The 15,854-nt window shown below is 34.4% G+C and overlaps 1 protein-coding gene and 1 pseudogene across 1 annotated transcript; both read right to left on the bottom strand.

The window, feature by feature from the left end:
- Nucleotides 1-1,343: 1,343 nt before the first annotated feature.
- LOC118060407 (putative disease resistance protein RGA4) lies at nt 1,344-4,917 on the bottom strand. The gene has a single exon (XM_035073630.2). It carries the CDS (start codon nt 4,674-4,676, stop codon nt 1,416-1,418), a length of 3,261 nt encoding a protein of 1,086 aa, XP_034929521.1. The 5' UTR covers nt 4,677-4,917; the 3' UTR covers nt 1,344-1,415.
- A 1,712-nt stretch (nt 4,918-6,629) lies between these two features.
- LOC118060408 (2-hydroxyisoflavanone dehydratase-like) lies at nt 6,630-11,618 on the bottom strand (annotated as a pseudogene).
- Nucleotides 11,619-15,854: the final 4,236 nt, after the last annotated feature.

The following is a 15,854-nucleotide window of genomic DNA, read 5'->3' as shown; positions in this document are numbered from 1 at the left end:
ATATATATATATATATATTCAAATCATGTAATCCTATTCTTCGAAAAATTAATTAATTAATCATATTAATACAATTGAAGACTTGGTCAGCTGCCTTTACCCTTTCCTTTGTCTTCGTGTTTCCAGCTAAGGAATTTGGTTTAATCTTTACAGTCTCAAAGATCATTTCTTGCAAATGTTCATGGGCCAAATACATAAATCTTGTGCTAGGCTGTGGCAAGCCCGTGCGTTTTCTTGTGTATGGGGTAATGGGATGATTTGGTCTAGGCCCATTTCGTTTTGCAGAAATAGATATATTTATTTTGACCCCTGATCTTTGAAAATTTAACAATTGGATCTCAAGTAATTAAAAATTTCTTTTAATTTTGCTATTGGATTAATTTCAACTCAATCCCCAAATTATAACACTGTTTACAAAACAATCCTTTATTTCTAGATTATTCAATTTGGTCCTTAATTAAATCTTCAACTTTTAATTCTTTTAAAATTATCCTGAAAAATTAGTTAAAATTTCTAAAGTAAACCCACAATTTCACTATGTTCCTTAGTCTTTAATCTCCTGAAATTTTGCTTCTAATCAGCCCACATCTCTGATATTTCTTTAATAAAACTCCTGTTTTTTTAATTAATTAAATCAAAAATTAATTAAGTCCTCAAACTTATTAATTCTTTAATTAAGCATTTGATTTTATTAATTAAACTAATTCAAATTTTTAATTAAAATCTCCAACTTATTAATTCTTCAATTATTGACCAATTGACTCTCAAATTTAATAAATCCATCCTCAAACTTCAAATTTTATATTATCTTAACTCTATTTTCAAATATATTTTTATCCATTTATTTTTATTTATTTATTTAAAAAATTAGGTTATGAAATTAATAAATTAATTGTTTGTTATAAAAAAATAGTTTCATTAAAGCTAGTTTAAGGTGAATTGTTTTTATCATTTTTTATGCATATCTCACAAGTGATATTTTGAACAATCATCGTTTTATATTTGAAACTTTTGTTAAGCTGATCTTCATTTCATAAAACATTTTAAAGCTTTTGTTAAATGACAATCTTCTTGAATTATTACTCAAAGTTGTCTATATGCTCTAGTCGGCTTCTGCTAAGTGGAAGTCTCCATTGTTTTGTAATAAGTTTATTGTTTGGATGGATTAGATTTCGATTTGCAGTTTGTTTGTATTGATGCTCTATATGCTTTATGGTGCGAGCGATTAAAATAAAATATATATACAAGTTTTTTTTTAATCATGAATGAATTATTTTTACACATTTATATAAAAAATATAACAATAATGAATTTGATACAGTTATTTAAACAATTACAACAAATTAAAAACTAAGAAAATATAAATTTTATTCTCATTCAATGTTAATGAGAAATTATTTTAACAATTTTGCATATCAATTTGAAAAGATACTAATGTTAGGAATGTGAGCTATCTTAGGCCAGTCCTCTCCTAAATATTTCTCACACCTTTTCTTTAAATTTGGACACTTTCGAATGAATAGAGATTGGAGGGAAGTGAGATGTTGGATACTCTCTGGCAATGAATTCAGCTCTGGACATGTATCAAGGTACAGATCCTTAAGTGCTATCAGATGCTGCACTCCCTCTGATAAAGATGTGAATTTATCACAATCTCCAACAAATAACTGGCGAAGAGAAGATAAGCCACACAGCCCATTCATTGGCAGACAATTTAATCTTCCACACTCCTTTATCCTTAAAACCTCCAAGGAATTGAGGTTACGAAGACCTTCCTCTGGCAAGCTTTCAAGTTTCTCGCAATGCTTAATATGCAAGCTTTTAAGAGCAGAAAGGTTATCTAATACCCTATTTGACAAAGACTCCAGATTTCGCATCCCACCAATTTCTAAGCTTTCAAGGAGGGTATGATTTTGCAAAAACCCATCGGGAAGCTCCCTCACATTTGGAATGTTTCCTATAAAAAGGGAGGTGATAGAAGTGACATTCCTAACTGACATTAGCAACGAAGCATTCACTCCATGGATGTCTAATTTTTTAAGGGAGGGTATAATTGGTATTTCGTTCAACACAGGGCAACCGACTATTTTCAAATCTTGAAGGCGAGGAAAAGTACACGCAGCCCATTGCTCTAATCCCTCCATTGAATCAAAAGTCAGCGTCTCTAAAGATGGGAATGGATTCTGCCCATCTCCATACACATTGCTGTCGAAACTCTTCACACCATCCATTCCACGCAATACAAGACTCTTGAGGAACTGCAGTTTTCCCAATGGTGGAAGTTGTTCACAGTGGTCACATGCTGATGATAGCTCCATCTCTACCAGATTTGGTAGCGTCGTGCTCATGTTCATCATCCAATTTGAAAATCTTGAACCTTCATATCCCCATATCCTCAACTTCTTCAGATTTGAATGAGGTTGAAGCCCTTCAAGGACCTCCTCGTTATTTTCCTGAATAACAACACTCTTTCTTTGTTGTGGTGGCTCAAATGACCAACGGTTAAAAAGGTAATATCCATTCCCATGCCAAGATAAAGTCAGTGATAAAAGAGCTGTCTTCGACTTCAAATTGGCACTTTTGGCATCTTTTAAATTCTTAACATTCACAAGATCTGTGATACTCAATTCACCAGCAAGATTATTCAACCCTTCCAGCTCACTTATGCGACGACCATTCTCTTCACCCACAATGAACAGGGTAACTTTTCGCAAGCATATCAATTGCCCCATTCCACAGGGCATAAATTGAAGTGAATAGCAAAACGTTATGTCAAGATATACGAGACTTTTCATGTGCTTCATACCTTTTGGTAATTGGATGAGTTCTGTGCAAAAACTCAGATCTAGTGTCTGGAGGTTTTGGAGAGAGGTTGTACTTTCAGGCAGTGTTTTGATCTCGGAGCCTGATACATCTAGATACCTTAGATGTTTCAAATCACAAATTGACTTCGGCAATTTCTTCACCCGGACATTTCTTAAACTCAAGGCTCTATGTTTTCGACCAGGAATCTTTCCCCCTCCATACCTATACTGTTCATTCATCACAAGAAGTGAGCGAAGTGATAGGACCTTGAGAACTTCAGAAGACGAAGCTATTGATTTGTTATAAAAAGCTACATGACGGGCAGTTTTAGGAATTTCCAGCTCCCAATCGCCTTCTGTCGTATAGCACTCTTGTACTGCAATGAATTGTGCAAGATCATGCATAAGATCATGCATTTTACATGTTATGTTGCCAAATCCATCATCCTCGACCTCTTGCAGAAAAGACCTTCCCACTAGTTCATTGAACACCTCAATGCCCATGACGTGCAAATCCATTTCTCTTATGCAAGAAATAAAGCCATTTGCCATCCACAAAGCAACCAGCTCCTCCCTCCTCATCACGTGATCTTTTGGAAATATTGCGCAAAACGCAAAGCATTGCTTCAAATGTGGTGATAGATTAGTGTAACTCAACCTCAAAGCAGGTAAGATCTCGTTTGCTTCTTCTCTTAGATCCCAAATCTCACTTTCTTTGACAGCTATCCACTGATCTTCACTTTCTTTTAACCGCATTAGGTTCCCGAGTGCCTTTATAGCTAAAGGAACACCACCACACTTCTTCACTATTGATACTCCAATGGCTTCCAGGCGTGCCCGCTCCTCTTTCCTTCTCATCCCGAATGCAAGCTGTTGAAACAACTGCCAAGAATCTTCTTCAGACAATCTCCTCATGTGCTTGACAAAAGTTGTTGCCATTCTAAGAGCAACCATCTCAATACGCGTAGTTACTATGACAGCACTACCTTTAGCTCCACACCTTAATACCTCCTTCAATTTATTCCACCTATCACCATAATCATCCCACACATCATCCAATACAAGCAAAAACTTCTTTCCTTTTAACTTCTCTTGGAGGCACCGTTGCAAGGGATCCAATTCTTGAAGACCACAAGCGGCACCATCAATGGACTCTATGATAGCTCTTGTTAATCTTCTTACATCGAAATCAGTAGATACACACACCCATATCCTCAAACTGAATTGAGGTTTAACCCTTTCTTCATTGTAGACCATTTGAGAAAGTGTTGTTTTTCCTAGTCCCCCCATTCCCCATATAGCATAAATAGGGAGATTGTCTGCATTAGAGAGAAGGATGTTGACTAGTTCTTCTTTCTCCTTGCCTCTTCCGTAAATTTCTGATTCATTCACGAGTGAGCTGGTAAGCCGCCCATCGTAGGTATCAGCTGCTATGTCCCCAGCTCGTGGTGTTAAATTGAACTTGTTTTTCTCATTGGCAATGGCATCCAGTTTTTCTTTCACAGTTTTCAATTTATGCGCCATTCTTGGTCGAAAAACAAGTGGATTATGATTGATCGAAAAGAAGGATCTTAGTCGATTTTTGAGATCTCTTCGCTGCTGATGCCACTGAGCTTCAATTGCAAACTCATCTAGCAAATCGTCAACATCATAAGCTGCATCCTTGAGGTGTCTGAGCCACACCTTTACAGCCTTGTCCTTCCACTGCTTCACCTCTGCATCCTGGAGCACAGCTTGAGTAGTTATGAACGTGCGCTCGAGATGTTCAAGATCAGTCTCTAGGCTCCCAGCAAGTCCAAGCTCTTGAAGAATTGAGGAATTCAAGTTCCCCATGACTGTACTCGCGAGAGCAGAAACAATTGCATCAGCCATAGCTTGTCTTGGAATGGAAAAGAAATGGATGTTGAGAAGAAGAAGTAGAAAAGGTGCGAGGAAAAATAAAAGCAGGGGATGTGAGCAAGAAACGGTAAAGTAAATATTGAGAAGAAAGGGCAGTGTGAGATGAGAAATGGCAAAGGTGAAAGTGTATGGTGATGAGCTTTTCTTCTGCTATCGATCTCTTTTTATTAGTGATTGATAATGTGATGGATCCATTTTATTATTAGTGATCTCTTCGCTGGCCAAGTCGCTTGGGCTCCACACGGTGCAGACATGACGAGCTATGCTCATCTCTCGTTAGCAAACTGTGTATTTCTCTCGCATCAATTATGACAACGGGAATCTTCGGAAGTATGGTTGAGAGAAAGATTGTTTTTTAGTTTGTATTTACTAGCAAATACAAAGGCAAGTTGTCAAAGCATCTACTGCACCATCTAGTGCACACCGAGACTTCTAGCTAAGCGGTGGCAAAGAATTTTCTTTGTTTTTGTATTTTGGATTTAAGTCTTAATGTGTACGTCTGTTATTTTTGTGGTGTTTTATATATTTATTGGATTGATTTACAGGATATTCAGTCAGTCATGGTGCGTGCAAATTGGTCTGGACAACCACGTAAATCAAAGAAAAAAAAAATTACTCAAGTGCCTTTCATTTCAAGAATTTTATAACTTGCATGTACGGATTTGTTTGTATTTTTATCGTTATTTTTTGTTATAATTAATGAATTTAGAGGTTAATTGATAATTTAATAAATATAAAATATTATTTAAAAATTGATGAGATGTGAGGCTGCTCAACAACATTTTAGGATTGGGTAGTATGATTGTTAAACGGTGGCTTCCAAAACAACATTATCATTTTGGCAATCCTTTTATCTACGAGAACGTGTGTGGATACCAAACCTCCAGTATAGTGACAATAAATTTTGTTTTTCTTTTTTTCTTTTTTTCTTTTCAATTTTCATGTCTGATTCTTTAATTTTTTATGGCAGCAATTCCATTTTTTTTTTATATAGTTTCTATTTTTTAAATTATTATTTGTTTTATTTGAAATTATTTATAAAATTAAAATTTATTTTTCAATTTAATCCTCTTATAATTTTTTTATATGTCATATCTGACTCATAATCTTTTGATTGTTATTTGTTTTATTTAAGATAATTTTTAAAATTTATTTTTTATTATGATTTAATTCTCAATAATTGTTTTCAATCAAATTTGATTCTTATTCTTTTATATTGCTATTTTTGCTTAAGATAATTTTAAAAATTATTTTATTTTTTTATTACATCATTTAATATTAAATTAATTAGGGATTGACCTTCAATAATAAGTTCGGGTCTAGAATTTTATGACTTGTGAGTTTGAAAAATTAATTGAAGTTTAGAAGATTTTTCTGAGTTTGCTTACTTTTTTTTTTTTTTTAAACTCATGTGTTTTTTTAATATTGTCATTCAGCATTTATTTAATTATATATTGAACTCCATTATGTTTTTATTTATTTTCTACAAGATTTCTCATTACTTTAGAAAATAACTTAGGTTATTTTATGGTTATTTTATTGTTGTTCTTTATTAAAGTTGGCTTTTAAAAAGGTATTTTTTTTTAATTAAACCAAATTAATTGACTAAATATAAGTATGAAATATTTACTTTATGATATTTTACTTTGTTTAAACCTAAAATGAGGAAATCAGGGAAGCAAAAAAATGATTTTTAAAAAAAATAGCACATTAAATTAAGAATATTGGTAGAATAACATATTATTAAAAATAATTAGTGAAATATCATAGTTTGTACATGTCATAATTAAAAAACACAATATTTATAGCTTCTTGTTATTTAAAATAACAACTTTTACAATAACAACAACAATTTTAACAAAACAAATAAAATGACAACAAAGAAAATTAACGACAGCAACTTGAGTGGACCACAATTGCCATTAAAAATAAATAAATCACCCGCTATCTTTAGAAATAAATGTAACTCACTTGGTTCATTGTGGATGACATTCCTTTTAAGAGTTATCTTTTTCTTTTTAGATTCCTTTCTCTCTTATATCTCTTGTTCTTTTTATAATTTTGGATCATCTGCCCCGGAACTTGTTGGGCATATATATTGGTTGAACTTGTCTGGCTCCTTAGCCCAAAAATATGGGTGCACTATTAGTAACCTTTCTATAGCCACGGCAGGCAATCCCGCAGCCCCAGTTTGGACCGCCACATATTGGGCTATGGTGCCTCCAGCACTCTCGCCGGCTAAAATAACCCGCCCGAGATCCGCATATTCATTAATCCAAGGGTTCGGGTCCATTACATTAGAGTGTCTTCGCGATCCACAGGAGCCCTGCCCATGAATCATCGTATGCAATCGGCAATTGGTGTTCAGGTGCTAACCTGTAGTCAATAGATATAGCGATGACATCGGCTTGGGTGGCTAGGGTTGAAAGAAAATTCTTCAAGGCAGAAGTAAATAGAGAGCCTATGCAAAAGCCACCACCCTGATAGTGGACGAGGAGAGGGAGCTTTTTAGCTGGGCCGTTGATTTTTGGGAGGAAAATACGAGCCTTTACATTGATCACCGGTGAGATCACAACATCTTTGGATTGGACCCCCGTTTCTGTGTCGACGCCTGCTGAAATGAAGTCAATGTTCCAATATCTCTCTATGCGGCCATCTTTGTATACCTTGAAGAGGCCTGGAAAATCATGGAAAATGACCTTTGGCTATCTAAAAGATAATGGTTGTGGAGCTGAAAATCAAAGGGAAACTAAGGCTTTGTTTGTTTCAAGGAAAATAAATTCCCGGAATTCATTTTCCTCACTTTCCCATGTTTGGTGACTATCAGGAAAATAAGTCAAAGGAAAACCAATTCCTTCCAATTCCAGTCAACTTAAACTTTCCCTTTCCCCGTAGGAAAGTGTTTTCCTTCTGATAAAGAAAGGAAAACACTTTCCTTAGCGGACGCTGCCAATGAATTTTAATTAACAGCTACAGTAGTATCGCATTTTAATTCACTGCTACAGTAGCAGCGAATTAAAATGCAATGCTACTGTAGCAGCGACTTATAATTCACTGTTGTAGCATTGAATTATAATTCGCTGCTACTGTAGCAGTTAATTAAAATGCAAAGAGTTGTTTATTTTTATTTAAATAATGGGTTTTTGATTAAATCAAAGTTTAATTAAGTCTTCAAACTCAATTAAATTCTTGATTTCATTAATTAAAATAATCTAAAATTTAATTAAATTAATTCTCCAATTAAACCCTTGATTTAATTAATTAAACTAGTCAAAAGTTTAATTAAATCTTTAAACTTCCAATCATGTTGCCCTTAACCTAAATTTTAATTCATCCTTCATTTATTTTATTTTTATTTTTCATCATCTTTTTTTTTTTAAATAATAAAAATAAAAAGATCAAAATTGGGTTATGACAATTGTAAGTGATTAAATATTTTATATTAAATATTTTATATATATTAGATAAACTTGAAAAAAAAATTAATTCATTAATAAATTATTTTCCAGTTCATTTTCCATAACACAACCAAACACTGGAAAGTGTTTTCCAGTTCATTTTCCATAACACTACCAAACATCGGAAAATACTTTCCCGGAATTCACTTTCCAGGAATTCATTTTCCCCGGAATTCACTTTCCAAAAGGAAACCACTTTCCTGCAAACAAACGGAGCCTAAATTAAACCTGAGACTTGGGTATAGTTTTATTATATTGCTTGCAAGAAATGAAGTTTAGATTATTATATTAATCTTTGTTAATTCCACTTCCCTTGAGATTTACGCCGGGAGGCAGTAGTAATTAGTGATACAAACAAGCAAATTAAGTACATATAACCAATTGATTCAGAATTAAGTAACATTACGTCTCGATCCAAGACTCAATCAATTAGCTCCTCTTGTTTAATATTATTAGTTTCAATTAATTAAGTAAAATTACGTCTTTATCATAGTTATTAAACCCGGCCCGGCCCGACGGGTTGACCCGGGACCTGGTCGACCCGGTGGCTGGACCGGTTCGGGTTTAATAAAAGACCGGTTGTGGCAATAGCCCGGCCAAACCCGGGCGACCCGAGCAAACCCGGACGAGACCCGGGTTTTTTTTTTTTTTAAATGTGGGATAAAAAAAAATTGGTTTAAATATTTCAACTTAAAATAATAACATAGTATCTTTTCAATGTGGGGTTTGAAGCTCTTTCATATATATACTCTATGTTCACATGAAAAAAATTATATTTTTTCAATGTGGGATTTGAAACCCATTAGTATATATACTCTATGTTCCCAAGGAAAAAATCATGTTTTTTCAATGTGGGATAAAAAACCTTTTGGTTTAAATACTTCAACTTAAAGGGATAACATAGTATCTTTTCAATGTGGGATTTGAAGCCCTTTCATATATATACTCTATGTTCCCATGAAAAAAATTATGTTTTTTCAATGTGGGATTTGAAACCCATTAGTATATATACTCTATGTTCCCAAGGAAAAAATCATGTTTTTTCAATGTGGGATAAAAAACCTTTTGGTTTAAATACTTCAACTTAAAGGGATAACATAGTATTTTTTTCAATGTGGGATTTGAAACCCTTTCATATATATACTCTATGTTCCCATGAAAAATCAATGTGGGATTTGAAACTCATTAGTATATATACTCTATGTTCCCAAGGAAAAAATCATGTTTTTTCAATGTGGGATAAAAAACCTTTTGGTTTAAATACTTCAACTTAAAGGGATAACATAGTATCTTTTCAATGTGGGAATTGAAGCCCTTTCATATATATACTCTATGTTCCCATGAAAAAAATTATGTTTTTTCAATGTGGGATTTGAAACTCATTAGTATATATACTATATGTTCCAAAGGAAAAAATCATATCTTTTCAATGTGTGATTTGAAGCCATTTCATATATATACTCTATATTCTTGTCGCACCCTAAAAAAAACCAAAATTTATTTTTGCGACATTCGACTGGCGACTTTCGTTTTGTTCTGTTTTGCTTATTTGGTTCTTTGGAGTCGCCACCTAGTATTTTGATCACTAGGAACCCTAACTGGTCTTTCAGAGATTCTAAGGCAAGGGACTGGTTGCGTAAAGGGAAGGTATTAGCACCCCTAGTACGCCCTACCTAAGGTAAGCTGCTTGGTGTTTTGGTTTGCTCTATAATTGCTATGGTGTTGGTATTTTCTAGGCTCGTCAATTGATTTTGGATAGAAATCTAAGGAGATTCCATGTGCTTTGAAAGCTCATTTTTCCCTTAGTATTTCAAGAGTTTGCGACTCATAAATCATGGAATAAAAAAAATTAAAATTTTGAAATGTCCTCGATTATAATCAAGGCTTCTTTCAAGAATCTGTGCGGATTTATTACTCCCAATAATATTTTGGATATTCATCATTTTAAGGATTTCTTTATCCAAACATTAGCGGTGAATAATAAATAAATTTTCTCCCCCCAAAATAAGATTTTTATAGTTTTTGGAATATTGGCCAATACCCTTTGGAGTTTTACAAACATGTTGTAAAATCCAAAAATACAAGAAAATAATTTGTGTTTAAGAAATCTATGTGAAAACACACTTTCGAAGCTTCCAATATATTTTTTTTATAAAAAGAATATTCAAAACATGTTAGAGTATTGGCCGTATGCAACATGCAAGAAAACATTTTTTTTTTGTAAATATTTTTTTTTTTGACGAAAAACGGGTATTTTAAACTCTGAATTTGTATCTCCACGGTATAAAAATACAAACCAATGTAAAAAATCATAAACAAAATGTGCAGGAAAATCAACAATATTTTTAAGGAAATTTTTTTAGAATTTTTTAAAGCAAACAGACATTTTTATCTTTGAAACTTTGGATGTTTTGACGAAAACCGGGTATTTTAAACACTGAGTTTGTATCTCCACAATATAAAAATACAAACCAATGTATATAAAAATATATATATATATATATATATATATATATATATATATATATATATATATGAAAAGGAAACAACAATATATTTTTTTAAAAACTTTTCGGATTTTGTTTTTAAAAATATATATATACATGCATAATATAATATAATAATATAATATAATATAATAATAAATATATATATATATATTAAGTGGGCTGGGCCGGACCAACTAAACTGGGCTGGACCCGGCCCCAAAAGTCGTTGGGTCGAACTCGGCCCAACAGGGACTGGGCCGATCTCGGCCCAACAAACTAATTAACCTCGGTCTGGGCCGGACCCGGCCCAGACCGCCGGATTGGGCCAGATCCCTCTGGCCCGTCCCCCATAGTTCTGGGCCAGACACCATCTGGGCCAGAGAAATAAAAAAAAAAAAGCACGGGGGGGGAATTATTTCCCCCCCCCGCCTCCTGCATGCAGAACGATTCTGCATGCAGGAGGCAAAACTGATGCAGGTTTTAAAAAAAAATGCAAGGGGGGAAAGGAAGCGTACCTGGTACGGTGGAGACGGTGGCTTGCTGGTGGTGCTGCGGTGGCAGCGTCGTGGCTTACGGGCGGCGAGTACAGGCGATTTCCAAAGCAAATCCGGCGAAGTCCTCTCGGTTTGTTTTCTGGATTTTTGTTTTCTAAATTTCCTCCTGGTTTCAAACTTTCACTCTTCTCTTGTTTTTTTTTAGTTTTCGTTGGCTCTCTCTCTCCGGGTGGGTGTTTCTCTCTCTTCCTCTCTCTCTTCAGTTTTTTCTTAGTTTTCTTCGGGTTCCTCTTCTTTCTTTTTTTTTCGTCCTCGTCGGTGTGCTGGGTTGGGCGTTATTTATAGAACCAGTGGGCGTGGCTTCAACGTGGAGCCCAGGAGCGGGTCGAGGAGCGGGTCAAGGAGCGGCTGTCGGGGAGCGGCTGTCCAGACGGGCCTCCCTCGGCTTCGGCAACGCGGCGGGTGGTCGGCCATTGTCTTCTGTCGGTGGCAAGAGGGCCTCGGTCTTCTTCCCCGCTGTAATGTTCGGGGGAAGAAGAAAGTGAACAATGCCGTTCAAAACGGCACCGTTCGGTCTCTCTTTTTTTTATTTTTTTATTTTATGCATGAAACGGCGTCGTTTTGGATAAAACGCGTCGTTTCATTTTAAAATAAAGGCGTCAGAACATTTTTTTTGAATCAGTCCTTAATTTGTCATTTGTTCTATTAAGTCCTTCAATTGAGTCCTTCAATCAAGAATAAAATTCAATTGCGTCCCTGCCAAATTCGGTTCATACTCCTATAGTTGGCCGCGTTTTTCACTTTGGTCCTAGGCCTCTGATTTTCACAATGAAGCCCCTAATTGATCAATAAACTTCCAATTTCTTCAATTACGCCCCTAAATCAATTCCAAACAGCCCCCTCTATCTTTGCGCCTTCTCCAAATTGGTCCCTGGTTTCGGATTTTCACAATTAAGTCCCTAATTGGCCATTAAACTTCAATATTTATGCAATTAAGCCCCTGATTTGACCCAATAAATTCCTAAAAAATATATTTTGGCCCCAGAACTTAAATTTCTTCAAATTAAAGCCCAAATTGACTTAAAAATCAATTTTTCTTGCAATAAAATCTTCTATAAATTCAAATAAAAATCCAATTAAGTCCATAAACATCCAAATTTGGGCTTTTCTCCTCAAAATTCAAATTTTCCTTCTCAATAGGGCTTTCATCCTTCAAGAATATACTGCCAAAAATTCAATCCTTGTATTTTTAAATTCCTTGACCAATTTTCTGACTGTTTCCTGAGCGCTTCTGCCTCCTGTTATTTTTTTTTAACCTCTTTTGACTATTTATTTTATTTTTCATGGGGACCCAAAAATGGGTTACAACAGTTCTCATGAAAAAATTTATGTTTTTTTCAATGTATGATTTGAAACCCATTAGTATAATACTTTATGTTTCCAAAGAAAAAGTTATGTTTTTTCAATGTGGGATAAAAAACTTTTTTAATTTAAATACTTCAACTTAAAAGCTTAACATGATATCTTTTTAATGTGGGATAAAAAACTTTTTAAAATATTATCTTAAACTTCATTATTTATAATATGTATAATCTATATTTACATGAATTTTTTCATATGAAATATTAATTTTTTTTTTTAATTATTACGGGTCAATCCGGGTCAACCCGGGTTGACCCATGAAACCCGAGACCCGGCCCCTTGGCCGGGTCAACCCCCGGGCCGGGTTTAATAACTATGGTCTTCATACAGACTAAAAGATCATGCTTATGAGCTCATTCTTTATTGTTCTGTTTTGGAGTAATTAGTGTATTAATTTTTTTATTTTTTTTTTGTGTTTCTCTTTGAATTTAATTTGGTTTGTATTCTCTAAAACTTTTCCTTTTTCCCATGCAAACCATTTGCTTAATGGCACGAGAACTTCAAAAATATATCGACTTTTATTGTAATAAAATTAATTTTGGTCAATTAAGTACGTATTTAATTTGCAAAGTTGATGAAGTCATTGAAAGTAGTAGAAAACTTATTATATAACGATTTGAGCTGAGAAGAATAAAAAAAGGTATAATTCTAATAAAAAACCTAATTTTCTTATTCATGCATTTCTTTTTTATTCTTAAGAAAATATTTTTTTATGATCAGAAGTGTTGTTTTTTAAGAAAAAACTTATTACAATCATAAAAGTAAGTTTCAATAAAATAAAATCATGAATCAATCATTTTTACACATTTATATGAAAAATATGAGAACATTGAATTTGAGAAAATTATTTAAGAATTTACAAATAAATTAAAATTAAGAAAAATATATATTTTATTCTCATTCAATGTTAATACAAAATTATTTTAAAAGTTTTGCACATCAACCTAGCATATTAATTATCTTTAAAGAAATCGATTATATCATTAAAAAAAAACATGTATTAGAACACAATGTTTTGCCCTCCTTTTTATAAAAACATAAATTCCAAAAAAATATTCGTCTTTGTTGTTTGTAAATTCCAAAGAAATTATGTCTTAATTATATCTACTTTCATTTGTTAGGATCTAATGCTTGCAAAATACATATATGCATGAATTGGGTTTATTTACGGAGATGAAAAAATTCATGTGGAGGAAAATAAAACAGTAGGAAGGACTGAATTATTAGGATTGGTAATGCATAACAATCTGTACTTAAATAAATTTTTTATCAAGCCTACCGATTTACATGATGAAGTATTCAGTTAGTTATGCTTGAATTTTGCTTTTTAATGGTTGCCGGTTTGAGTTTTTTCAAGATCACCAGCTTAGTTATGATGTATATAAACTAGTCTACATTCTCACAATTAAAAAAAAAAGTTTTTTTATTTTAAGTTGCTTCAAGTATTTGATCGATTTTCATGCAACAAAGAAGCATGGGATTGTGATCTTGGGCTGTGATGAATACCGGGCTAGGCGTAAGTTTTCCTTGATAAATGTTGATAAGTTTAGGCTATGGTTTTTGATAACTTGAGCTAATTCGTTTTGGGTTGTACTCATGGGTTTGAAACTTAGCCTTACATTATTCAACACAAAATGGAGAATCATGAAGCAAGCAAGCAAAGCAATTATATCACTAGATTGTTGCCTCACATGTAAAGGGAAACAAATTGAAAGATATCCATCCTCCTCACACCAACAAATCTTTCCATGGTTCATTGGAAAGACTACTAACAATAACATTTCGTATGTGGTGTTGGTTGGGGTTCTCATGGCTTCCAGGGGATGGTGGTCTCTGCAATCATGAAAATCACAACATTTGGATCCATGTTTGAAGCAACCCCTCTGTCCTCAAACTACTCCTTTCCTTCTTTCTCCCTGTCACGGCCAACAAGAATGGAAGCCCTGTGATTAGCAGCACCCTGTCAACCGGACAAGATGTAAAGCGACTAATGTGATTAGCAACACCCTCCCAATCCTATTCGAGAATTAAACAAATGCGTAGATTATTTTCTTGGTAGGAAAAACAAAAACAACTTATATTCTAATTCTAAGGATTTATCGAAACAGAGCTTATCAATTGATAAAGGAAGATGTTCTGCCCACCATATTAAGATAGATCATGGAAAACCAAATCCACCAGATTTCTAGCCGAGAATCATGTATATTAATGCAGACAGATAATGCAGCAATATTCTAGGAACACAATTGCAAATCATTTTATATTTAACTTACTGTAATTCCTCTGTAATCCCTTACATTCAGCATACATTGTGTATAAATCTAATGCTCAATAAGTGGAAGATTTATGTTGAAAAACTCTCTTATACATCACTCTGCTATAATCTTCTTTATGGTATCAGAGCACCAAAACTCAAACGAGACTACGATCCCTGCTTCCAACATGTCTCTATACCAAAATCTGACCAACCAACCCACCTCCCACACAGAGAATCCACTGATTGCTCTAAATATTACAGCTCAAATCAACGAGAAATTAATTCCCTCCACCTTTCCACAATGGCGTGCCCAATTTGAAGCTCTTCTTATTGGGTATGATTTGCTGGATTACGTTACCGGTCTCTCAGTGTGCCCTTCATCTGATGGCACTCCCTAATCTGCCTTGAAAAAAACCCATTGGGTTCGGCAGGATAAATTAATTCTCAGTGCAATCCTTGCCTCCACCTCCAACTCAATTACCCCCCTCATCGCCACCACCAAAATATCTCATGAGGCATGGAAGAAACTAAATCACATGTATGCTAGCCGATCTCGAATGAGAGCTATGCAACTCAAGGAAGACCTTGCCTTGATTCGAAAAGGAAATCGATCGATTCAGGAGTATCTCCACACAGTGAAAGCGTTGGCTGATGAAATCGCTCTAATCGATCATCCCATCTCAGATGACGATCTAACTCTTTATATTCTTCATGGTTTGGGTTCTGATTTCAGGGAAATTGTTGCACCAATTCGTGCAAGGGAGAAATCCTTAACTTTTGAAGAACTTCATGATCTGCTGGTTGGTCATGACAGCTATCTTCGGCGGCTAGAAACAGCTACCCATCAACTTGTGGCATCAGTGAATTACACAAATCGCAAGCCTTCTTTTGGCAACTCTTTCCAGAAGAACCAAAAACCAAATGGTTTCTCACGCAACCAAGGCCCTCACAGAGACAACCGGTACAATACTAAGTCTTTCGGCCGACCCAATGCAACGCCAAAAAGGTATCAGCCCAAATGCCAATTTTGT

This window comes from Populus alba, chromosome 17, assembly GCF_005239225.2.
Source record: "Populus alba chromosome 17, ASM523922v2, whole genome shotgun sequence".
NCBI lineage: Eukaryota > Viridiplantae > Streptophyta > Magnoliopsida > Malpighiales > Salicaceae > Populus > Populus alba.
Note: the sequence above shows the minus strand (reverse complement) of the source record. Positions and strands in the feature narration are given on the sequence as shown.